At 42.0% G+C, this 26,629-nt stretch overlaps 1 protein-coding gene across 4 annotated transcripts in view; it reads left to right on the top strand.

Moving 5' to 3' along the window:
- The first annotated feature begins 729 nt into the window (after positions 1 to 729).
- dmd (dystrophin) overlaps positions 730 to 26,629 on the top strand; it is a 1,983,095-nt gene continuing 1,957,195 nt past the window's right edge. For 3 of the 4 annotated variants that reach the window (XM_060833512.1, XM_060833514.1, XM_060833517.1), the window contains exon 1: positions 732 to 900. In XM_060833512.1, coding sequence (XP_060689495.1) covers positions 819 to 900 — 82 coding nt within the window. In that variant the 5' untranslated portion in view covers positions 732 to 818. Of the gene's footprint in view, positions 901 to 26,629 lie in introns of all 4 variants that reach the window. The other variant, XM_060833515.1, reaches the window with a different exon arrangement.

Consider the following 26,629-nt stretch of genomic DNA (forward strand, 5'->3'; position numbering starts at 1 on the left):
CTGCTCTCATCAATGTTCGCCCAGGTTGCTGCTTCATAATCCCCCACGCATTCCGGATATCAGCGCCGAACAAGAGACCAGAAGTTCAGCAACACAAGAATCCCCTTGAGGGTTGTAGCAGGTTATGGAGCAGAATGAGACTTTCAACATTCACGGTTCTGCAACCAGGAACTCAGCAAATGAAAGAGCAAAAGTTGCAATATGACTTAAATTGTTAGGATAGTCGTTTAACATTGTTTCTAAGGAGGTTCTTTTATTCTTTAAAGTTTGACGGAGCCCGACTTTTAGCTTGCTGCCATTAGGTTATGTTCTTTGCGGCTTGTGTTATCGGATGTTGCTCCAACTTTTTCAAGCGTTTTTTTTGTGAAATAATGTCTCACGAAGGAAATGAAATGATCGCTTCGGGGAGTGCACTCGAAGCAGCAGTGGCCTTGGTGGAGTGAGTGGGGAGCGGTAATGTCTCTTTAAGTACAGGCAAGAAGACAGCCCTGTCAGTGTCGGGAGAGCAGTCCTGCCTGATTTATGGGGGTGTCGGGTTTCCCCGGCTGCTTCTGCACACGGGCCGGCCCGCTTCCACCAACCCCCTCGTCCTCCCTTTTTTTTGATATATATGGAGTGGATTTATTTGGGAAGGGGCGGGAGAGGGACAGAGCGACTCACCTGTTGAAGTGTATCTGTTGGAAGTTGTGACAGCTGTGATCCTGTGTGTGTGTGTGTAGGGGAGAGCTGCCCGGTGTTGAACTGCCCTCCACAGCAGCGCTGGTTCGAGCTGGGCTGGACACTGGCTGTGAAGCCAGCGGCTCCTACATCCACCACCGATGGCAGAAGCTGGGCGCCCCGAGAGTGCCAGAGACGACTCGGCCGGGGATGAGTTTAACGAGATCATCAAAACTCGGACGGGTAAGTGCAAAGAGAGAGAGAGAGAGACCGGGCTGGAGGCAGGGAGGGGAAGGTGCTCTGTGCTGACTGGTCTCAGCTGAGGACTGGCAGACCCTGCAACTTTCCAAGCAACTGCAAGGCTCAGGGGTGTGGGGATTTGGGAAATGCTGGGCGAGTGCAGGGCGCATTGCTTGTGTGTTTGTTTCAGTTGAGCGGCAGCCGGCTGGAGCTGGAGTGGGTGACACTCAGCCGAGTCAGAAAGCCCCCCTACTACTACTACTACTGCTGCTGCCCACCTTCCTCCCAGAAAGGGCCGAGACCGCTCACTCGCCTCCAGTAGTCACTGTCCTTCAGTGAGGGCGGCCTGACAGGATCGAGATGAGACAGGACAACTTCACTCTGCCGCAAGGGTCAACATTGTGGTTGTGGACATCATCATTATGTGTGTGTGTGTGTATGGTCGGTAGGACTGTGTATCTGTTCCCAGTGATACCCACAAGAAGGGCACTGAGAGGATGTCAGTGAAATGAAGTTATTGCCAGGGGGATATGCCTTTGCGCGGGTTGGATTGTGCTGCTGTCTCTTTAAATACCGGCAATAACAGTCAGGGTCCAAAGGACATCTTGCTGCGCCGTTTGTGTGGCTGCTCTCGCTCCTCCCATTGTCAGCCGAAGCAAGCGGGCAGCCCACCCCCCACCACCACCCACCCCCCAGGAGCTGACTTCTCCCGTCCCGCACCGAGATTTGGACCAATCCGCCCGCTGACTCCGGCCTTCAACAAAAGCGACAAGTCGGCCACACCGGCTTGTGCGAGTTTGGACTGAACCACCAAACAAGAAACTCTGCAGTATACGGACTCTTGCCCCAAAATAACGCAGGAAAAGGTTGAGGTTTGATGGACAAGAACGGGAGCAGAGACTGTGTGAGGTACACCTGGTGTGGCGTCTCATCCTCCCAGAGGTTACAGTTTAAAGTCTGGATACCGTGGGTTCCGAACTGGGAAACTCTCTGCTGTGCAGGAACTGAGATGTGGTGGGTTTACAATTGCTAACTGTTGACCTTCCTCCAATTCCAGGATATCCAGTAAATCCCTACGCACTGTTTGGTTCAAACAAAGTCCCTATCTCATTGCAACTCGTTTGAGGTCCATCGGTGCCTTTTAAGCATTTTAAAAAAAGAGAACCAACAGTTTGATTGCTTACTTTTAAAGTTACTTTTGCAGCCACGCTTTCGGTTACTCTGCATGTTTCATGCAGTTATTAGCAACTTCATCCCAAGTGGGTTTCAGGGAGTACATGTGTGCGGAGTTGATAACCCAAGCGGCTAAGCCCCACGCGTTGGCGTAAACGGAACTTGCTGTGTAACGGGATCTACAAAGAGACACTTTGGGGAATTGCCCATCATTGGCGGAATGAAGCGCTGTTAATGGAAAACTGCAGCCACAGCGCTGTGTTGGAATTTGTCCTTGCTGCCTCTCTGGATGTGCCTCCCAGCGCAGTTACTGGGAAGATCTGGGGGAAGCAACAGTTTGAACTATGGGCTGGGAAAGGTCATGCTTTATTTTGATGTGTATAGTTATGCTGGGACAGAGCTCGGCGGAGACAGCCACCTGCTCTTCTGGAATTGGGAGAGTTGTGCAAACTATTTTAGGCCGTGGCCAATTAAAAACTGGTTTTACGTTTCATTCAGAAGTCCAACGTGACAGTGAGTTTATGGGACATAGGAATATCTTTAGTCAAAAACATAGCTAAGAAGTATCCTGAACCTGTACATTTAAAGGAAAGTTTGCAAAACCCACATTGGGGAAGAGTCACAAAGGTTTAACCTGACTTTAACTTTGAAAAATCTAATTTATTGATTTGGATGGTTTTTTAATTGCACGCAACAGTTAATTTCTCACCAACCAAAAGGTTACCAAAACAAGAGACTTATCAGCTGCTGGATTAAATAGTAGTAAGTTTTTGACTGGAGGAAATTGCAACTCAAAGCTAAATTAGAATTAAAGTGCAGCAATACAAAGTGGCAAAGTTGTTCTGCTTTTGTAACAGAGAAAATGAAAATCATCAATTTCTAAACTCTATTTATACACATCGATGGACTATCAGTCTATATTGGCAACAACTGTGACTGTGTTGAAGACTGGGGCTCAGATATTTGTTGCTTTCGGATAGAGACTGGATGGTTAGAAACTTATTTTGAATGAAAATCCAACTTAATTAAAATGAAGATACTGTTGTAATAAGTCAAATGTAAGATTACGCAGACAATTTCTTCATAATAAGTAGACTGCTCAAGAACTGGTTATTTGTTCAGCAGAAATGTATTTGTAGAACTAGATCCAATTAAATTTACTTAGAAGTAGTTTGAATAAAATCACTGAGGCAACTCCATTTGATCAGTAATTCTTATTTACTATTTAGCAATTCTACAATAATAGGCAAATATTGAGTGTCATGTACAAAAATCGGGCTGTTCCCCTCGTGGGAGTGACACTATCGTGATGCTATTATTATGATCAGTACAATTTCTTGTAATCAGAGAGAGTGTTTATTTTGAGCTGCAGGCACATTATCAAAACTGATTGGCAGTAGAGCTAAAGACTTTTATTATTATCTCCCAATGCATTGATGGTGTAATTGAAATGCTTTGATGGAAGCAATTCCATATCAGAGTAATATGACTGGTATTATTGTGCTGAAAGTTTCAATAACTTAATTTTCAGCAAACAATGCAACTCAGAAATATTTACAAATTGAAGTTAAATGAAGTATTATATAAGTTATGTTCAACAGTGCAGCACTCCTTCCATACTAGACATTTGTGTTCAAGTCACTGGAGTGAAGTATGAACTTAGAGCCTTCTAACTCAGATATGAGGGTGTTACCACATTTGCCATGTCTGAGATCACAGTGACTCAACATGGTGTCACAGAAAAGTTGATCAGTCAAATCCATGTGAAGTGACTGTGTTTGTCAAGTTCTGCCTGAATTTTCTTTGTTTGATTTTGAACCACACAATACTGCAATTATAGTTGTGGAAGAAAAATGCAACTCAAAAATATTTACAAATAAAAGTTCTTGAAACATTCAGTGCGATAATACTAGATACAACATCATTCCAATATGCAATGTGTTATGGCTGATGCCAAAGTAATCCAGTTTCACCATCAATGCATTGGAAGCAACAATAGTTCATAGTCATGTTGCTCAAAGTGGCTCATTGCTATTATATATGCTACAACATGTGGTATTATTGTCACATCACAAGTAATTACAGAGAGACAGATATCCTTTTGTCATCCCTGTCAGTGTTGACTACTTGTGACATGTTTTCTATTTAATGAAGACCATTATAAAACTAATTTCCTTGGTTTGATGTAGTATTTCCATTTATGAAATATGTTTCAGTTAAGGGGGGGAGGAATTTTGTTAAAATATATCAGCTTATGTTAAATCATGATTAATCATTTAAGTATGTTCTAGCTGCACAATGTAAATTCTTATTTTGATCTTATTAATGCTACTGCAGACTTACAAATTCAGGTCAGAGTTTTGGCTGTATGTTCAGTGCTGCATTGCTTTAATACTCATTTGAACTACAAAGGTGAGATTGCCTGCCTTTGAACTCCATTAATGAGCATTTGCTTTAGCATTAACCAAGCTGCTGCTGTTTGCAGAAGCAATATTCTGAGTGCCAAAGTGTACATCTGGGTACTATAAATTGGTGAACTATATGCATTCCTCCCACATAACGCAGTTGAAATGCAACTGCCAAGGAGTAACAATTTAGTCTCAAGTTCACTTATTTGCTTTTTAGATTTCCACTAGGCAGAGGGCCCTGCACAGGTTAAAATAATGCTTGACTTTCATTGTTTTAAATTCAGTGTTTGCTTTGGAAATCATAACTATTGAATTTTTGTTCCTACCTCCTCCCTTCTCAGCACTTAAACAAAACAAAAATTCAGTTAATCAAATTGAACTTATTCACAATCACCACCATCTCAAAAATATCTTCAAAGCAGTGAGATTTGTTACACTGCTATGTTAAATAGCATTCATGAATGTTGAGGGTTTCTTGTATGTATTTATCAAATGGAAATGAATTCTGCATTCTTCTTCAGATAATTTTGTTAAATAATTTCTTCACTTGATTGCATTTTCTTTCAGTTGTAGTGGCAGACATGACAAAAAAACATCTGTCTCATCACCGAGATGTTACCTGTGATTTTGGTCAGACAGTAGGTGGCAGGTCACATTGCTTGAGTGGATTCAACATGTTGAATCACTACCCTTACAGTTTGTATATTTCAGCACATGCATTTTCAATTGAAAGAGCATCTAATGCTCTAGTCATTTTAGTTGTGCATTAGTTATGTAATCAGTAGACGCTTCCTATGTAATGCCAACAGCACAGCATATGGAATAACTTACTGAATACATTTGAGTTTCATCATTCAGTTTGCTATTGTTCATGTTTCTGAAGTCAGAGAACCTTTTACCTGAAAATTTTCATCACTAAGAAAAGCTCACCTAACTCTCAGAACTAATGATTTTCATATTTTCCACATGCGAGATGAAAAACAAAATTCAAACATATCCCCCTCTTGTGAATTTAGAAAACACTTGATACTGGAAATCTGAGACACAGTAAGAACAGAGAACACTGGAAATATTTGGCAATTGAGGCAGCAAACTTGGAGACAGAGTGAACTTTTCAAAACAATCACCTTTCATCAGAATTTGGAAAACTTGGGAAAATCCTGTAGTTTTAAGTAAGTGAAGAGGTTGTGTTCATGATTGGAAAAGGAATGTGAAGCATTAACTTGGGGCTGGTAGGTTGTGGGTTATTGGTGGTATTAGTAGTGTTGGATCAGGGTGCAGTTTGGGAAGAAACTTTAACTAGTTTGCACAAACCTTTAAGTAATTGCGATATCACACCATGCGAGTGTCCCATTTTTCAGTGCAACTGTGTTGTTGCGTGCATTCACTGTAGTCACACTCCAGTTTATTGAATTGCATATCTGTAATACATTAAAGTGGGAAGTCACTGCATCCCAAGATGGGATGATCAAAACAAAAAATGTTGTGTTATGATCAGAGCTACTATATAAAATGTACCTTTAAGTGACATTCTTATGAAATCACTGCTATCCAGAATTTGCAATATTTTGCTTTTGTTCGGAGAACAGGGTGGGTTTTTTTCCCTGGCGTATTAGAGGCTGAGGGGTGACCTTAGATAGGTTTATGACATCATGAGCGGCATGGATAGGGAGAATAGCCAATATCTTTTTCCCAGGGTGGGGGTGGGGTGTGGGGACAGTGTCCAGAGCTACAAGGCATAGCTTTAAGGTGAGAGGGGAAAGATTTAAAAGGGTCCTGAGGGGTAATGTTTTCATGCAGAGGCTGGTGTGTGTGTGTGTGTGTGCGTGTGTAACCAGCTGCGAGAGGAAATGGTGGAGGTAGATACAATTACAGCATTGAAAGGCATATGGATGGGTATTTGAATAGGAAGGTTTTAGAGGAATATTGGCCAAATGCTATAAAATGGGACTAGGTCAGCCTGAAAGTCTGGTCAGGGAGGACAAGTTGGACCAAAGGGCCTATGCTGCATGACTCTATGTAACTAGACAGTACAAAGTTCTCGGTCTCCATCTTATGGAGCCCTTGCAGCATGCCAGACTGAGGGAAGCATGCAACAGATTATAACTGAATTGTTGACTCCTAAGTCTGACAAAGTAGTTCCTGTGATTTATATTATGTGTCGATACCAGGAGTAATAACAAAGTCTGTTGAATATTTTAGTGCCATGTTATCTATGTCTAATTCTTATACTGTGGGATCTAACATAAGTATTACCTCAAACAGTATAAATACTCTGCTGAAAAGTTCATCACTGCATTCACAGTAGGTCGTGAAGTCAGATTAGATCAGGAAGTGAGGAATCATGGCAAGGGGAGTTCTCCGCAAGAACTAAAGCATGAAACAAGAAAAGGCTACTTTCCTCTTTCAGTGCCAACTTTGAAACAAGTTATTTTTTATGTTTAGTTCCATGGAGCTAACTGATACTTCAAGAAATAGAATATTTTGATGAAGTTCACTCTGAAACTCTGATCACTCAAAGTAAAATCTTAAGAGTGTCAGTTGCAACATTATCATTGCACCCGAAATTATGGCCACTTTGTTGATGTCGAATTGTGGCAAACTACCCCAATGTAATTAATATAATTTCAAATGTAAAAGAACCTAAGGTTTATGCAAAAGCCAGCAGTGGGTGAAGAGTAATTGGAACAGAACCAGAGAGGCTTCAGGGCTTTGGAATGAGAGGACTCTACTTCCAAATTTTGTGACCTTGAACTTCCATGATCCATGCTCATCATTCCCTATAACCACTGATGATCGGACAAAGGAATTGAAGTTCCGTAATAGCACAGTTTTGATTAGATTAGATTACTTACAGTGTGGAAACAGGCCCTTCGGCCCAACAAGTCCACACCGACCCGCCGAAGCGCAACCCACCCATACTCCTACATTTACCCCTTAACTAACACTACGGGCAATTTAGCATGGCCAATTCACCTGACCCGCACATCTTTGGACTGTGGGAGGAAACCGGAGCACCCGGAGGAAACCCACGCAGACACGGGGAGAACGTGCAAACTCCACACAGTCAGTCGCCTGAGTCGGGAATTGAACCCGGGTCTCTGGTGCTGTGAGGCAGCAGTGCTAACCACTGTGCCACCGTGCCGCCCCGCCCCCCAAGACTTTCCACTATTGCTGTTGGTCTTTGTTTTTCATGGCTGCTCTGATTTACAGTAAGTGCTCTGATGCCCAGGGACAGAGTTTGTAGCTGACTTGAGTAAGTTCAGTTCTTTGCCTATATAACGTTGTCACATTGCTTGTTGCACTGGGTTCATACAAAACTAGTTGACTGGATGCAGAGCTGCTCATCATGATTGTTACAGTTAAGATTGAAATGAAATAGAGTAATGAATTCAGTCACTGACACAATGTCCTTGAAATTTCTCCATGATGCCAACATACAAATTCTTAAATGTTCATATATTGGTATTCTGCAGAGTATTTTCAAAATCATTCCACAGTGTAATTTGAAGACCAGTGACATAATCATTGTCACATCAATGGTAAAATGTGATGGGATATATATTCCTATAGTATATAATTTCAGTAATGTTAATGAAAAAAAATGCAAATATAATGCAGCAGTCCTTTTTGTTTTGCTAATTTGCAACAAGCAGAGAAAATATCATCCATGTTATCTTCGAAGACCCTCTTATATAAAAAGTACCTCTGCAGACATGTTGCATGCTGTGCATCGAGTTTCAGTAACATTGCAATGAAAGTATCCCGATCCCAGCATTTCCATTAAGGTGTATATCTTAAATTTTAAAATTCTGCTCCTTGCTAAAAGTGATTGAGTGAACACCTAGAGACTCGTGGTTTAATAGTTTACTTAAAATGCATTTTGAAGTAGTTTTCGCAGCATGCAGATTTGCAGGTCATTTTCGTCATTGCATGAATGAGTGGTCCATGAAGGTCTAAACAGTGAAATGATGCTTTCATAAATCAATTATGTAACCAATAAGCAAAGATCCCTCAACTCCATACTAGGTTATTAAAAACAGTTCAATGTAAATGAACATGTTTTCAGAGTTCTGCTCTTCTATGTGATAACATTGTTATACCCATACATCAAAGTAACTTTAACATTTTATTGAGTAGTACATTCTCTCCTATTGAAACTAGAATGAGTCTCTAATACTCCTGTGTCAAAGTTATAAATCAGCAGTGCAGCAAATATATTGACACTTAGCAGCTTGATGCTGAAATTAACAGCTGAAGCTTTGCTGTGTGGTAAGGGCAAAACAAAGCTGAGAGGTCAGGAGAAAATCTGCCAATAGTTAATAGAATTTCATGTATGAAATACAAAAACGTTAACGTGCAAAAAAAGTACTTTGTGTATATAACCCAGTTGAACAATAGTACCTTTCATATAAAACCAAGTAGTCAAGTAGTTAGTTTTAATAGCATGCACCGCGTGGGAGTCATTGTAACATAAACACATTTTAATTGTGTTTCTATGGCAACTCTGTCAATGAGAACTCCTGTTTGGCAATTGTACTTAAAATTCAGAATATGTGTTTTGAATCTTTTAAAACAGTCTGAACTAGGAAGGCCATCTATGCGAAGATATCAATGATGCAGATAGTGGGAACATCTAACTGTTGCAGTTCTGGTATTTCCCAAGTTACTTCACATGGGAATTCATACAATTTTAATCAAAAGTTTTGTTTTAATTTGACAAAAATGATGTGAGTAAGAAACATGTTGTTAATTGTTTGACTTTCCATGGCAATACTAAATGACAGTCGAACAACAGCTGGGAAGTGGAGTAATTATGGGAGTGATGCTTTGTGATAAGCTTTCTGTAAATATTCTGCATTGGGGTACTTGAATTGGTACTGACTTGCAATTTAATATTGCAGAAGCATTATGTGAACCTCACCAAAATTTATTAAACTAATATGATTGATTATAAGTTACAACTAAACTATTGCCAGTTGCTTTCCTTTTATATGTAGTAATGGAACTGGATTATTATATTTTACATCAGTACTGCAAAGGGTTTGTGAGAATGAAAGACCTCTTATCTCTGTGTAGAATATTGCTATTGAGTTCACAAATGGCACTGCATTTATACAAGTCCTTAGTGTAGTGCAGTACTTGTGGGTCAACTCTGAGTTAAGTGTCAGGCCGTGCTGCTGGGATTCTGACAGCATTTCTATTAGCAAGAAAAGCAGTGGCAGACAATTAGACTCCCCAAAGAGACGTGACTCTATCCTTAGGCCAGACCTGTTTGTACATGTCCAGTGATTCAATCAAGATGCAAGAGATGAGGCATGAACTTGAACTTGGAACTTTTTCCATTCGGACTCCATTGAAGAATATTTTTGGGTGATTACAATCTAAATTGATTGCATTGTCCTACTCCTACAAGATATTTTGTAAAGCACTATTGAACCACGGTAAATCTTTGAGGTGCTGATGGACTCTGTGTGGCAGGAAAGAGATCAGCTTTTGGTCGCTTGGAATCAGAATTGTTACAGCATAAGAAAGGCTTTTCAATCCATATATATCGGGAGAAGCAGGCACTGTTGCTGAATCCACAAACCCAGATAACGCTCTGGGGACTCAGGTTTGAATCCTACCACAGCAAACAGTGAAATCTGAATTTAAAAACATGTGGAATTAAAAGGTGAGTTGTTGTTTTACAATACGAGTCCTCAGTGCTAACATTTGGAGGCGAGTAACAAATTTGAGAGAGCTGACTCTGAGACTTGTTCAGGAACAGCCTAACATAGTCACAGAATTATATATTACAGACCATGACTCAGACAGCACCATTACCATCTCTGGGTGTGTCCTGTCCCCACTCAGGGTGTGAATCAGTACTCCCGTGTGTTGAGTGGAGGAAGCACTAAGGCTAGAATGCAAATTATACTCTGGGTGAAGGATTTCAATGACCATCACAAAGAGTGGGTCAGAAGATTTACTTGACTAATCTGGTCAAGTCCAAAAGGACACAACAGTGGGCAAAGTCTACGGCAGGTGGTGAAAGAGCCAACAAGAGGGATAAAATGTACTTTACTTTATTCCCACCAGTCTGATATCACAGATGCATCTGCCTCTGACAGGATTGGTAGGAATGACCAACGCACTGCAAGTCCTTACTAAAGTGAAATTTCATGTACAAATTAAGTGTACCCCATTCCCCACCCACCCACCCCCACCCCACTATGTGGCACTGCCACTGTGTTAAATAAGAGATATTTCAAACAGATCAAGCAACTCAAGATTGGACATCCATGAGGCACTTAGCATCAGCAGCAGTAGAATTGCATCATCCAACGCAATCTGAAAATTCCCAGCCTGACATATCTCTCACTCTACCACTATGATCTAGCGTTATCATGTTTCAATGAAGAGTGCAGGAGGGCATGCCAGGAGCAGCACTGGGCGGGCATGCCTTAAAAGTGAGAAGTCAACTTGGTGTAGCTACAAAACAGGACTACTTCCATGCCAAATAGTATAAGCAGTGATTGATAGACAGGGCCATGTAATACCATAACTAATCAAATAGATCTAAACTCCTGTCACAGTGGCTTAATGGTTAGCACTGCTGCCTCACAAAACCAGGGACCTGGGTTCAGTTCCCAGCTCGGGCAACTGTATGTGTGTGGTTTTTGCACATTCTCCCTGTGTCTGCATAGGTTTCCTCTGGGTGCTCCGGTTTCCTCCCACAGTCCAAAGATGTGCAGGTCAGGTGAACTGGCCATGCTAAATTGCCCATAGTGTTAGGTGCCTTAGTCAGGGCTAAATATAGGGGAATGGGTCTGGGTGGGATGCTCTCGGGGGGGTGGGGGAGGGGGTCGTGTGGACTTGTTGGGCAGAAGGGCCTGTTTCCACACTGAAGAGATTCTGATTCTGGATTCTAATTCTGAATGGTGGGGCATAATTAAACAACTCACTGGAGGACGAGACTCTACAAATAGCCACATTTTCCATGATGGAATGGACCAGCACTTCAGTGTGAAAAATAAGGCTAAAACATATGCAACAACCTTCAGTCAGTGCTACTAAGTGGATGATCCACCTCTCCATCCTTTGGAGGTCTCCAGTATTACTACACATGAGATGAAGAAATAGTTGAAGGTACTGGATACTGCGAAGGCTGTGGGCCTTGATAAATTCCAACAATAGTTCTGAAAACTTGTGCTCTAGAACTTGCTATACTGCAGCCCAAAGTTTTTCAATCCAGCTTAAAAACTGGCAACTACCAACAAATTGTCCAACTATGTCCTATACATAGAAAAAAAAGGATAAGTCCAATATGACCAGTTACTGCCCCATAAGTGTACACTCAACCATCAGTCAAGTGATGGAAAAGGTCATCAACAATGATATCCGATAGCACTTGCTTAGAAATAACCTGTTCACTGACACTTAGTTTGAGTTCCAGCATGAGCACTCAGCTCTCGACCTCATCAGTCTTAGTTCAAACATGTTCAAAAGGGCTGAAAACTTGCCACTGGCTGGAGTCATACCGAGCACAAATGAAGATGGTTGTGGTTGTTGGAGATCAGTCATTTCTACTCCAGGACACCTTTTCAGGAGTTCTGCAGGGTAATGTACTAGGTCCAACCAGCTTCAACTGCTTCTACAATGACCACTGCTCCCACACTCCCTCTACCATTGTAAGTCCAGAAGTGGGAATATTTGTCGTTAATTGCAAAATATTCAGCACCATTATGGCTCCTCCGATATGGTAGCTGTCCTTGTCCGAGTTCGCAAAGCCTGAATTATACCTTGCCTGGGTTGAAAACTAGCAAATAACATTTGTGCCATGCAACCTAACCATCACCCATTTCAATGATGTTATCATTACTGAATCCCTGATTATCAACATCTTGGGGATTACCATTGACAGAAACTGATATGGATGAGCCGTAAGATACTATGTCGACAACAGCATGTCAGAGGCTATGAATCCTGCGATGACTAACTCCCCTCCTGGTCACACCAAACTTACAGCATGGAAACAGACTCTGTGCTGGCTCTCTGCAAGAGCAGCTCACTAAGGCATATTATTCCATTTTTCACCTCATAACACTGCAAATAATTTCTGGTGTCGCTGTTTGAGGTTTTTAGATTTGGCTATTCCCTGATGTTGGCTGTAAAATGCAGGAAGAAATTAGATCTATAGGAGAGCGGACCTTTGGACGTGCAGAGACTCTGTAGCTGTTAGGACTTGTCTTCAGGCAGGAACAACCTTTATGGTGGGTGAGCTTCATTTCAGTGCATGCCTTTACTAGGATTGTAATTAGTACAGTGAGGGGGATTTAAATTACATGGCAGGAGGAAGAAGGAAACTAAGCTCAGAAAATGATAAGGGACAAGGGGATACACGAAGACACAAGAGGAAATTAGAGGCATAGAAATAAATCATCCAAAAGCAACTAAAGAAAAATTACAAAAAAACAGAATGCAAGATTCATTAGAATGTATGTGAATGGACAAAGCACTCAAAACTTTAGAAGTATTAATCACTGCAGAGAGGTTGAATATTCTAGCAGCATCGCCCACACAACATGGGTTTTGACAGGATAGAAATGTGATATTCCCAGTTATAATATTTTCAGAATGAGATGTAATTTAATGCAGAAAAGTGTGAGCTGAACATTTTAACAGCAGAAACAAGGAGTCATGGTATACATTCAGTGGAAGGTAATAAAGGTTTTGGATGACAACATAATAGCTGGAAGTAGAACGAGTGATCCAGATCTCAGCATCATTTTCCTTACATTTACATTCCAGTTGATGATTGTTTGCCAATGTGTCAAAGTTTGGAATTATCCACTTATGTGAGTGAGCAGCCTATCTGACTGGGGGTTGGAGGAGATGATTTCTTAACCAAGCTTGAATTAAATTCTCACCTCCAACCTAACCCAAAGTATTTCCTGGAAGGTGATTGATAAGACAGCCATGAGAAACACTGGCCCTTCCAAAAATGAGGAGTACAGTGGCCTATTATTGCATCTCAAAAATAATGCTGAAAACAGCCAACTCCCGCATTGATGATCCAACAAAGTTGGAAATTCCTGGAATCTAAGATTTATTTTTACCATATTTTTGATTTACCCACTGATCAAGTTTTCATGGGAGCCCATTCAATGTTTTGATTTTTCGGACTATTTAGGAGCTATAGACAGAACAACAGTAGCTCATAAGCTCCTTGCTTATTAAATCTCAATTCAATTTATTTCTATCATTTGTTCAAATAGAAAATCTTATTTTATGTAACTGATAAAACCATTAATTCATTTTCTTAGTCCACTCTAGTTGGAAATTACATTCACCTTTGGAATAGGTAGATATTGACCTCTGTCATGTGAGTTTTAAAGCAGCCACAGAATCACTTTTTTTTTAATAAGGGAGCAGTTTAATTGTCATCTTGTTTTGCCGAAGTGGAATAATGAGTTAAAACTTCAGATTTTGTGGCAAAATAACTTATCATGGTTGGAGATAAATTGAAACACAGTTTTTAAAAATTACAAGTTAGAAATTAAGTCCATGTTTTTAATCTTAGTGGAGAGGTTTGACATTCCATCATCAAGTCTGCATTTCTGGTTCAGTGAGATGAATTTATATTAAAAATCAGTGCATATACAGAAACTTAAATGCTGATTGTCAACACAAAATCTGCACTAATGTCTAGAATACAACAGCAGCATGTGCACTAAAATCTTGCACCAGAGCCTGGAAAATGATGGGTTCATGCAAAACAGTAGAAACAGATAGAGAGACAGAAAATTAAGAAAACAAATTGAGTAATTAGTCAAACAGATGGTTCAGACAGGCCGTAGTTGGAAGAGAAAAGTAAAATTCACTGAAACAATAAGTATATTAACCAGAATTTAAACAAAAAGCAGGTTCAATGAATATCAATAAAATACTGAAATGCAGGAAGAAGGCTGCATCCAAATGGATCTTTTTAACTTAAACTATTTTACTCTTGCACAACACTGAAAGTGCTATATTCACACAAATGTGCCACCAGATGGCAATTAATCAGTATTGGATTGTGTGAATTGTGGATTAAGACGATAGGATGACTTCCCTGGTATCCTTTATTTTATTGTCCAACTACTAGAATATATCACTTTACATTTAACTCTGTTAAATTTAATTTGCCACATGTTTGCCCATTTCACAAGACTGTTTCTTTTTGATGATGACTCTCATCAACATTCACAATGCTTCCAAATTTAGTCATTGGCAATTGTTGAAAGCATACCCTGTCCATCCAAGTCAAGGTGATCAAGACAGATCTGAAAAAACAATGGTTTTAGTATTGACAAATAGGAAAATTACATGATGCAACTTTCTCCTGCCTCAGAAACCAATGTCACCACAACTGTATGTCTTACCCCTCAGCTGCAAATGTGTTGCTGGTCAAAGCACAGCAGGCCAGGCAGCATCTCAGGAATAGAGAATTCGACGTTTCGAGCATAAGCCCTTCATCAGGAATGAGAGAGAGAGAGCCAAGCAGGCTAAGATAAAAGGTAGGGAGGAGGGACTAGGGGGAGGGGCGATGGAGGTGGGATAGGTGGAAGGAGGTCAAGGTGAGGGTGATAGGCCGGAGTGGGGTGGGGGCGGAGAGGTCAGGAAGAGGATTGCAGGTTAGGAGGGCGGTGCTGAGTTGAGGGAACCGACTGAGACAAGGTGGGGGGAGGGGAAATTAGGAAGCTGGAGAAATCTGAATTTATACCTTGTGGTTGGAGGGTTCCCAGGCGGAAGATGAGGCGCTCCTCCTCCAGCCGTCGTGTAGTTGTGTTCTGCCGGTGGAGGAGTCCAAGGACCTGCATGTCCTCGGTGGAGTGGGAGGGGGAGTTAAAGTGTTGAGCCACGGGGTGATTGGGTTGGTTGGTTCGGGCGGCCCAGAGGTGTTCTCTGAAGCGTTCCGCAAGTAAGCGGCCTGTCTCACCAATATAGAGGAGGCCACATCGGGTGCAGCGGATGCAATAGATGATGTGTGTGGAGGTACAGGTGAACTTGTGGCGGATATGGAAGGATCCCTTGGGGCCTTGGAGGGAAGTGAGTGTGGAGGTGTGGGTGCAAGTTTTACATTTCCTGCGGTTGCAGGGGAAGGTGCCGGGGGTGGAGGTTGGGTTGGTGGGGGGTGTGGATCTGACAAGGGAGTCACGAAGGGAGTGGTCCTTGCGGAACGCTGATAGGGGAGGGGAGGGAAATATATCCTTGGTGGTGGGGTCCGTTTGGAGGTGGCGGAAATGGCGGCGGATGATACGTTGTATGCGCAGGTTGGTGGGGTGGTAGGTGAGAACCAGTGGGGTTCTGTCTTGGTGGCGGTTGGAGGAGCGGGGCTCAAGGGCGGAGGAGCGGGAAGTGGAGGAGATGCGGTGGAGGGCATCGTCGATCACGTCTGGGGGGAATCTGCGGTCCTTGAAGAAGGAGGCCATCTGGGCTGTGCGGTGTTGGAATTGGTCCTCCTGGGAGCAGATGCGGCGGAGACGAAGGAATTGGGAATATGGGATGGCGTTTTTACAGGGGGCAGGGTGGGAGGAGGTGTAGTCCAGGTAGCTGTGGGAGTCAGTCGGTTTATAATAGATGTCTGTGTTGAGTCGGTCGCCCGAGATAGAAATGGAAAGGTCTAGGAAGGGGAGGGAGGAGTCTGAGACAGTCCAGGTGAATTTCAGGTCGGGATGGAAGGTGTTAGTAAAGTTGATGAACTGTTCAACCTCCTCGTGGGAGCACGAGGCAGCGCCGATACAGTCATCGATGTAGCGGAGGAAAAGGTGGGGGGTGGTGCCAGTGTAGTTGCGGAAGATGGACTGTTCCACATATCCTACGAAGAGACAGGCATAGCTGGGGCCCATGCGGGTGCCCATGGCAACTCCTTTAGTTTGGAGGAAGTGGGAGGATTGAAAAGAGAAGTTATTCAGGGTGAGGACCAGTTCAGTCAGTCGAAGGAGGGTGTCAGTGGAAGGGTACTGGTTGGTGCGGCGGGAAAGGAAGAAGCGGAGGGCTTTGAGTCCTTCGTGATGGGGGATGGAGGTGTACAGGGACTGGATGTCCATAGTGAAAATAAGGCGTTGGGGACCGGGGAAGCGAAAATCCTGGAGGAGGTGGAGGGCGTGGGTGGTGTCCCGAACGTAGGTGGGGAGTTCTTGGACTAAAGGGGACAGGACCGTGTCGAGGTATTGGGAGATGAGTTCGGTGGGGCAGGAGCAGGCTGAGACAATGGGTCGGCCGGGGCAGGCAGGTTTGTGGATTTTGGGCAGGAGGTAGAAACGGGCGGTGCGGGGTTGTGGGACTATGAGGTTGGAGACAGGCCGCTTACTTGCGGAACGCTTCAGAGAACACCTCTGGGCCGCCCGAACCAACCAACCCAATCACCCCGTGGCTCAACACTTTAACTCCTCCTCCCACTCCACCGAGGACATGCAGGTCCTTGGACTCCTCCACTGGCAGAACATAACAACACGACGGCTGGAGGAGGAGCGCCTCATCTTCCGCCTGGGAACCCTCCAACCACAAGGTATAAATTCAGATTTCTCCAGCTTCCTAATTTCCCCTCCCCCCACCTTGTCTCAGTTGGTTCCCTCAACTCAGCACCGCCCTCCTAACCTGCAATCCTCTTCCTGACCTCTCCGCCCCCACCCCACTCCGGCCTATCACCCTCACCTTGACCTCCTTCCACCTATCCCACCTCCATCGCCCCTCCCCCTAGTCCCTCCTCCCTACCTTTTATCTTAGCCTGCTTGGCTCTCTCTCTCTTATTCCTGATGAAGGGCTTATGCTCGAAACGTCGAATTCTCTATTCCTGAGATGCTGCCTGGCCTGCTGTGCTTTGACCAGCAACACATTTGCAGCTGTGATCTCCAGCATCTGCAGACCTCATTTTTTACTGTCTTACCCCTCAGTCAAGTGTCTACTACATCACCTTTGTTCCCTTTTACATTCCTTGGCCTTTATTTTTGCTTCCAAGTAATTTATGCTGAACTTCATCAAACACATCTTGAGAATCCATATACATGTATCAACTAAGTTATTTAAATGAACTTCTCTGTTACCTCATCAAAACCTTAATTAGGCTAAATGTGATTTGCCTTCAACAAATCCATGCTTACTTTTCCAAATAAGTTCATATTTAGCTCAGAACCTTTGATAATTTTGTTCCAGATTATTGTTTCTAAATGCTTACCCATTATCAAGGTTCAATTTGCTGGCCTGTGATAGATGGGGGTTATCAAATATTTCTTAAAACAAGGTGCAATATTTGAAATTGTAGATTCCTTTGGCACCCGCCCAAGTGTTTAAAGACGATTGGAAGTTTATGCCATGTGCTTCTTATGACAGGTACAATTTTCATCCACATTTCCCTCACTACTCACCAGTCCTTTTCATTTATAAAATTTAAGTACAAATGAGAAAGAATGGCAGATTTGTTTTCTGAAAGGATATTAGTGAACCAAATGGGTTTTTACAATAATCAACAGTGGACAGTTACGTGGTTGCCATTAAACTAGCATTTTAATTTCGCATTTTTAAACTAGATTAAACTTTCACCATCTGCCAGAAGAAATTTGAACCCATGCACTCAGAACATGCATGAGTTGCTGGTTACAAAGATATTTCCACCGTGCCACCACCTCCTCTTGAAGTCACTCCAGATCCAAAGCAATGTAGTTGACTCTTAACTACCCCAGGGGCCATTAGAAATGGGCAATAAATTCTGGTCTAGCCAGTGATGCTCGCATTCTGTGAATTAATATTTTAAAAATTGGAAAGGCAGAGATGTTTTCCATTTCCATTAACACTAACGAGAGTTCAGATTGCAAAAATGAGCAAGCGTCTGGAGAATACGCTAGTAATTAAATAGTAAATGAACAGAATGCCTCATTTAAGCTTGCGGATGAATCCTCAAATGAGGTAACTAAGGTGAACAAATGGTAATGTCAGATTCACATGTGATGTTAGGTGCTGAGAAGACACCAGTTCAAGCAGGAAGAATCGTCAATGGCAGTGAAAGTGATCATGCTAAGCAAGCCTTGAGCTGAGGACACAAGTGCTTCGATTGCACTGAGACTACAATCACCAGGAAAGCAGCTGAGGTGAGCAACAAGTTGAAATAAAGAATCAGCAGATTTCAGCACAGATTTATTTGCAAGTTGAGAATAAAATACTGCTTGCATAGATTGGAGAAAAGAGGCACGCAACTCCGCGGCAGCCAGCATTGACAAAGACAATCCGTTATCCAAAGCACCAGGCAACAGTAAAGAAGAAATTGCTGGATTCAGAGATCCAGAATGCAGAACTGCAGAAAAAAACGTGTTGTCTGTTTCAACAGGATAGCCTTCCTCTGCATAGAAAATACCTGAGATGAGAGGTCAACCAATGTTGTAATGGAGAAACAGCCTGTTTCTGCAGAAAAAATTCCCTAAGTGAAGGAAATCCAAGAATTGAAAAGCCCTCTAATTTAAAGTAACTTCCAGACCACACACATGACTGGAATCTTTCCAGCTGCTGAATGACATAGGCAATGGCAAGTCAGTTTGGAAAATGTGGCACAATCAGAAAAATAAAATTTCCAACAGCGAGAAAAAAAGTATTGAATTCTGCAATAGGTTTTAAATGGCAAGATTGAATGTCACTAATGAGCCATGAGAGGCCTATTTGCATGCATTTGCATGCTATTAGTCCCTAATCTCACCTTTTTTGCAAAGCAGTTTCCTGTTCACCCACACACTTGATAGAACCTACATGGTGACAAATAATATATTGTGACCTGGAAAGATTAACACTTAGATACCAAAGTAGTAATCAGCTTTCAAGGTTTCATTGCCAGCAAAAGGTGCAGGACACAGGTCCATATCATTATTCTAATTAGCGAGTTTTGAGAAGATTTGTAGCTCAGATCGAGGTTTTGGATGTAGGTTTGCTTGCTGAGCTGAAAGGTTCATTTCCAGATGTTTTGTTACCGTACTAGATAACATCTTCAGTGGACCTCATGCGATGCAATGCTGAAAATTCCTGCTTTCTATTTGTATGTTTGGGTTTCTTTGGGTTGGTGATGTCATTTCCTGCCATGATGTTATTTCCTGTGGTGAAGTCACCTCCTGTTCCTTTTCTCAGGTGGTGGTAGATCAGGTCTAACTCGATGTGTTTGTTGATAGAGTTCTGGTTGGATTGCCATGCTTCTAGGAATTCTCGTGCGTGTCTTTGTTTGGCTTGTCCTAGTATCCTCACTTAGGGATGAGGAAGGACACCACTTCGACTGCGACAATACATCCATCCTAGGACAAGCCAAACAAAGACATGCACAAGAGTTTCTAGAAGCATGGTATTCCACCCAGAACTCTATCAACTAACACAGCGAGTTTGACCCCATCTACTACCCCCTGAGAAAAGGAACAGGAAGTGACTTCACCACAGGAAATAACATCACAGGAAATGATATCACCAACTCAAAGAAACCTAAACATATAAATAGAAAGCAGGAATTTTCAGCATTGCTTCAAATGAGATCCACTGAAGATGTTACTGATTACGGTAATGAAACGGCTGGAAATGAACCTTTCAGCTCAGCGAGCAAACCTACATCCATTATTCTAATTGTAAAGCTGTCTTTCTTGGCTATTGTAGTTGTTGGGATGGGGAAGAATCTTGCTATTGCTGGCACAGATTCAATCTACTACTGTACGTGTGCCAAATATTTTAAGCAACAGACACTGAATCAAGGCAATAATGGACACTCTCTGACTTGGCATCAATGTCAATTTCCTTCCAGAGGCATCTCACTGGCAGCCTAGTCAGGGGCCCGCATGGCCCAATGTTTTGAGAATGCCATTTACTGGTTATTTGTGAGTGCTGAAATCCTGCAAATTACTGAGAGGTTGCTTTGTTTCTGGTATTGCCCTCATAGAGTAATTATGCCCATTGGATTCAGACAGAGAAGCTATGGTTATCCCTATGTCCACTACACTAAGACATGAAGGGATGAGGTACAGGTATGAAAATGGTAGTCTTTCATCCCCCTTGGAATTTCATGCAGCTGAGACAGGGACAGTGATGCTATACTCTGCCTGGAGGTGGGAGTCAGAATGCTATGTCATTCTGACCAACACCTCTTAAATGCAACCGATTCTTCTACTGGGCAGTACGCTCCACATCTGATTTCCAGGCAGATCATGTCTTGGACCTATGTCTAGTCCAGACCAGACGGAGGATGCTGCTTGACTTTCAGACGTTTGGCTCCAAGCAATTGGAGGATGCCCCAAGCTGATGGGATGAGCAGTGATGAGATCCAGCACATTGTGCCAAACTAATAACAAGGTAACCTTCTTCTCATGAAATAGCACCAGTAGCATCAACTATCACAATGAAGGCAGAATTTGTTTATGAAACTTGTTCAATCACACTAAGTTGTGTGAAATCAGCTTTCACCAACTGCAATTGTTGTGATGCTGCAGAGGCCAGCATCCTCAGAATAATCACAAGCGTTGCTTAACGTTGGATCTTTGTATGCAGTTCATGATATTTAATAAGAGTTAAGGTTGCAATTGGTTGGAGGCCTTCACAACATCCAATGCTCCCTCATTCAATCCTGACAGAAGGTAGGAGTGTGGGGTTGGAGGGGGTTGTACTGAATGTGGTTCTTTCCCTAACTGGGTTCCTCCTGGCATTGCCATATCTCCTGATGAAGGGACACCTGAATTGAGGTCAAGTTCCCTTGGTCCGCTGTTGTAGACTCTGGGGATGCTGGACCTGGGTGTCCATGTAGTCTATGTCTTCTTTTTCTGAATTGGAGAAAGGTGTTTTGATGAACTGGTCTTTTCCAGGTGGAGACTTTGCAGATGCCATTGGTGCCTGTAGGAGACAAAAGAGAGAAGGAGTTGTGAAAGAGGACTAGAAGTTTGTGTATGGTAACAGTATATTCACTGTGGCTATAATGGAGAGCAGCACAACTAAGGCTTGCATGGTTGTTGACACTTGGAGGTCTTGACGTTACCACATAAGCAATCTCTAGCTGGAGGCAAGGGGACCAATTAGAGTGCCCATCTCCCATATTGTCTCTCTCCCCCTATTGTGGGCTATTCCTCTGGGGATGAGACAAAGGGAGGGATTCAGTGAGATGAAACTGACTGGCACAGCTGTTAGTGCAAGTGAAGGTGGAGGACAGAGGGTGACGGGACACAAATGAGTGAAGAGGCAGCAGCGATTCCAGTGGGGCGGATGGAATGCTACAAGCATGGTGCCCGTGAGCCTTGATGGGAGGTGGGTGCAGTGGCACTACTGGAGTGAACATGAGGTTGAACAGAGAATATAATGGCACTGACCCTCAAGGAACACAGAATGTCATGAATCTTCTTCCTGCATCACTGCCTGCCATTCTGTAAAGACTAAGTATGAAGTGGAATGTTTTAGTATTCAAACATTCTATTTGTTTTCAACACCTAAAAATTTCACACTATAAAGTGAATAGATTGTTTTAAAATGTTCATATTGTAGTTTGCTGTATTTTGAAGCACACTTGTTTATAAATCTGGACTCGTTCCACAATTATGCTACTCGCTTTCACAATTTTCTGAAGGCTTTGTGAAAACTGCAATGAAATATTAAATTTGTTTCTCAAAAGCAATGCACTTGATCACTTCCTGTTCATAGTGTTCCTGCTGTGTATATTTCAGTTTCATTTAAGCTCTCTCCAATCTCCCCAATCCCAGTGTGTTTTGCATACTTCTGTGAAGAGCATTAATTCTTGGTTGAAGAGAACTGGTAAGTAACATGCTCCCAGGCCATTTTCCTGCTGTAATTCCTTGATGAACTGTTAGTGCGTATGTCAGCCCAATGTGCAATGATGCTTAACATTTGTTGGTGTGTTCTTGCCCTTTGCTTACAGCCTGTCTTAATATAGTCAACTGAGGACTTTCTGAAATTCTTTCTGACCTGTGTTGTATTATTGTTCACAATTTTACAATTTTACAAACAAAAAGGTAAAATCTGCCTTGAATGATCTGTTATAAATATTGCCATCTGGGACTTGTGTTACTTTTCCTTTGAAGAATGCATAGATCGATACTGAAAATGGAATATATAATTGTGATGTTCTGGACTATAAATTGAATATGGAAATGTTATATTTCTTTTACTATGTAACCGGCAAATAAGTAAAACACTGATCATCACGCTGCTGAACTTTTCCCAGTCAATTGCAAATGTTTTATTTAGCAATGTATTTCAAGAGCTGTGAGAGATTACTTTTACGGTTGCTCAACATGGTTTAAATATTCAATATGTGGAAAGTGATTTATTTTAGGTTGTATAACTGCTGTTTTGACTAAAGACTGAGACGTAGTTTATCACATCAGGACTTGCTTCGGACCAATAACATTCTCTTTTGCAAAATGTGATTAGTGTCGGGCAATCAACAGATTGGATGGTACTTGCCCTTGACTGGAGTGACATCATGCAATTAAAACCAAATTCTCAAATTGGACTCTGCTATGTTGGTGATGGAATTTCTTCTTTTCCACCACATGCACTCAGATTTATTTGAATGTGATTATGAGCATGGTGCCAATTTCACACTGCAGTTCTTTGGGCTATACTACATGTATTCCACTACAGATGGAATGCTTTTTTTGAAAAGGCTGCTGTTGTTCAAGGTAACCCCAGTGAAGAATGGATTTCCATAATATCCCTCCTGCTTCCACTGTTGAAACCTCTGACTTTGAAAAAATGTTGTTCAGGGTTGTTGACACCTTGAAAAATGCTTCTGTCTCAGTATATTTATTTGCTCATGAAGTTTGGGCTGCACATTCAAGGAACAGAAGTGTCCTTTGCTTGCTACAGAATCTTTGCAAACTTATCCAAGAGTGTCTTTTTTGTGTGATGTCATGCAGTTTTTTTTAATTCATTCACAGGATGTGCACAATGCTGACTGGGCCAACATTTATTGCCTTTATGTAGTTGACCTGGAGAATTGTTGGTGAGCTGCCGCCTTGATCTGTTGCAGTCAATTTGATGTAGGTAGATCCAGAATGCCATTAGGGAGGTAATTCCAGCCTTTTGACCGAGCAACACTGAAGGAACAGTGACATATTTCCAAATCAAGATGGCAAGTGGCTTGGAGGGGCGCTTGCAGATGTGCATTCCCACAATTCTCCAGCCTTTGTCCTTCTACGTGATAGTCATTGCTTGTTTGGAAGATACTGCTGAAGGACCCCTGGTGAGCTACAGCAGTGCACCTTGTAGACTGTACCTGCTGCTGCCACTGTACATCAGTTGGTGAAGTGAGTGAATGTTGAAGATGGTGGATGATGGGTTAATACAGCAGACTGCTTTTTTTCTGAATGGTGTCAAGATTCTTGAGTATTGCTGGAAGTATGCACATCCAGGTAATGGAGAATATCCTGACACACTCATGACTTGTGGCTTGTAGTTGGGGGACAGGCTTTGAGGAGACATGAGATGAGTTATTCAAAGCAGGATTCCTCGTCTGTGTGTGTAACCATAGTACGTATATGGTTAATCCAGTTTGGTTTCTGGCCAATGGTAACCAATGACAAACATATCACCTGTGGCTCTCTACCTCAAGATTTCCATTAGTTTCTATTATAGACACCATTCTGGCAATTCAGACAGCTATATGTTAGTTGCACAGGAATATTTGCATCCTGTAAAGTTGTAAACTGAATGCCAGGAAAGGGCTAATTTGTTAGAATTTTTCCGACTGATTTGTTTTTGTTATATTGAAGAAACAAAGATACACTTCAAAGAGCCCTGGTAGACCTTCAGACCTTGCCAAGGTAAAGATTCTCGGTCAGGAATTATCAATATTGTGAGTGGCCTGGGTAGAGAGCTTGATCCACTTTCCAGCTGAGATCACGATGCAAGAATGCATGAAATAGGAGCCGTAATAGGCCATGAGGTCCATCGAGCTGGTTTCAACACTCGGTGAAATCAGGACTCAAACTCAACATGAAATCCAATTTACCAGCCTTTCTTCATCTCCGTGAGTGCCCTTAATGCTGAAACATTTATCCATGATTGTATGAATATATTTATTGACTGATCACCTGTAGATATCTGGGTTAGAGATTTAGCAAGATTCAGGTCCATTCAGTCCTAAATGGCAGGATAATTTCCAGTTTTAAGCAGCCAGAGAAAACAGCCACTCAACACCAACACTATGAAGTCTGATAGAATGGTATATATTTCAAGAAGATTACTTTGCATTCTTCTAAACTGTAGAGAGTATCAGCCGCTCTACTCAATCTTTCCTTTTAAAGGACAGCTTGTTCATCTCAGCAATGAATTGAGTGAACTTTTATTGCACCCTGATGGTAAGTATATCTTTCTTTTATGGAAGGAAATTAAATCTGTGCACAGTACTCCAGGTGTGAACTCATCCAAGTTCATATGACTGCAACAATACTTCCTTGTTAGTTTTTCCTAACCCTGTGCATTAAAGGCTAACACACCAATTGTACTCTTAGCTACTTTCTATATCTACAAGTTAACTTAACTGTGGTTTGTGTTCGAAGGCCACCCAATACCTTTGAACACCTAACATTTCACTGTCTCTTAAATTGAAAGCAATCCTTTTCCATTTTTCTACCATAGCGGATAATTTCACATTCCTGCCCTTGTTGCACCTTTGACCACCTTTTCACTCAATCACTTATTCCTTACCATCCACCTACAAGGTCCTTTCACTATAGCTTTCTGATCTCAGTAAATGACACCACCTCCCCCCCCCCCCCCCCTCCCCTTCCGCAAGCACCATTCTGCTCTTAATCACTCATACAGATTGTAAATAGTTGAGGCACCACCAATCACTAACTCTTGAGTCAGTGCACTGTTTTCTCCTTGCCATCCTAAAATTTTATTCCTCTTTTGAGTTCTGTCCATTCACCAAGCTTTCATCAATGCTAAAATAATGTTTCTAATGCCCTGAGCCCTAATCTTTAATGACATCCTGAGCAATAATGTATCATATGTTACCCCAAAATCCAATAGTACTAAATCTACTGATTTGCCTGTTATTCCCCCCCCTCCACTAGTTACATGCTTAAAGAAGCCCCTAACAAACTTAAATGCTATTTTCCTTCCAAATTATTTTGTTCACTTGATCTGTTCCAATTTATTATGTGTCCTGTTACTATGTCCTTGATAATAGATTCAAGCATTTTCTCTGCTGCTGATATTGGCCAACTGCCCTTTAGTTGCTGGTTTTCACTTTTTTTCAGCAGTGGGGTGACCATAGAACCTGGAATATAGGAACAAAGGAATAGGTATAAGCCATTCAGTCCCTCAAGCATATTCCGTCATTTAGTGAGATCATGGCTGATTTGTGGCCTAACTCCATTGAGCTTTGTTTGTTTGGTCTGTATCTCCTAATACTTTTGCTCAACAAATACGTCATTCATCTCAGATTCCAAATTAACAAGTTAAGTAACCTCCAAAAATCCCTCTTAAAAATAGAAATCAGCTTATATGCCAAATTTGAAAGTGAACTGTGGTAAGGATGTGGGTAGTTGCTTTCTTGATCATTCACATTGTAGAATCTGGACTGTGTGGGCATGTGTTAAACTTCTACATATCTTCACAGTGACCACCTACTTCATCTCTTTTTTTAACAAAACCTCATTCTTGGAATATTGGTATCATGAACTCTGGCAGCATTTATTGCTCGATACTAATTGCTGTAGAAATGGTGGTGATGAGCTGCCTTTCAAGCTACTGCATTCCTTGGGGTGGAGGATAATGCACAGGGTTGTATGGAAGTCAGTCCGAGGATTTTGACAGTAAAGGAATGGTGATTATATTTCCAAGTCGGATCATGAGTGTCTTTATGAGGAACTTGCAGCTGGTAGTGTTCCCATGCATCTGCTGCCTTTATCCTTCCAGATGCTAGAGATTTGGAAGGTATGGTTGAAGGACATTTGGTGAGTTGCTGCATTTTGTAGATAATTCACACTGTGGGACCGTGTTCAAAAAATGACCAAAATCGGTGACTGGCGAAAATAGTCTCTTTAATTCAGCAAACACAATACAAGTTCGGGACAGCAATAGAATCCCAAAATATAGTTCTTATATGAGCCCTGTTGTCCAATATTTTATATTGTCTTTTAATTTTCATCCTAGCA

Source organism: Hemiscyllium ocellatum, chromosome 12, assembly GCF_020745735.1.
Source record: "Hemiscyllium ocellatum isolate sHemOce1 chromosome 12, sHemOce1.pat.X.cur, whole genome shotgun sequence".
NCBI classification, from domain to species: Eukaryota; Metazoa; Chordata; class Chondrichthyes; order Orectolobiformes; family Hemiscylliidae; genus Hemiscyllium; species Hemiscyllium ocellatum.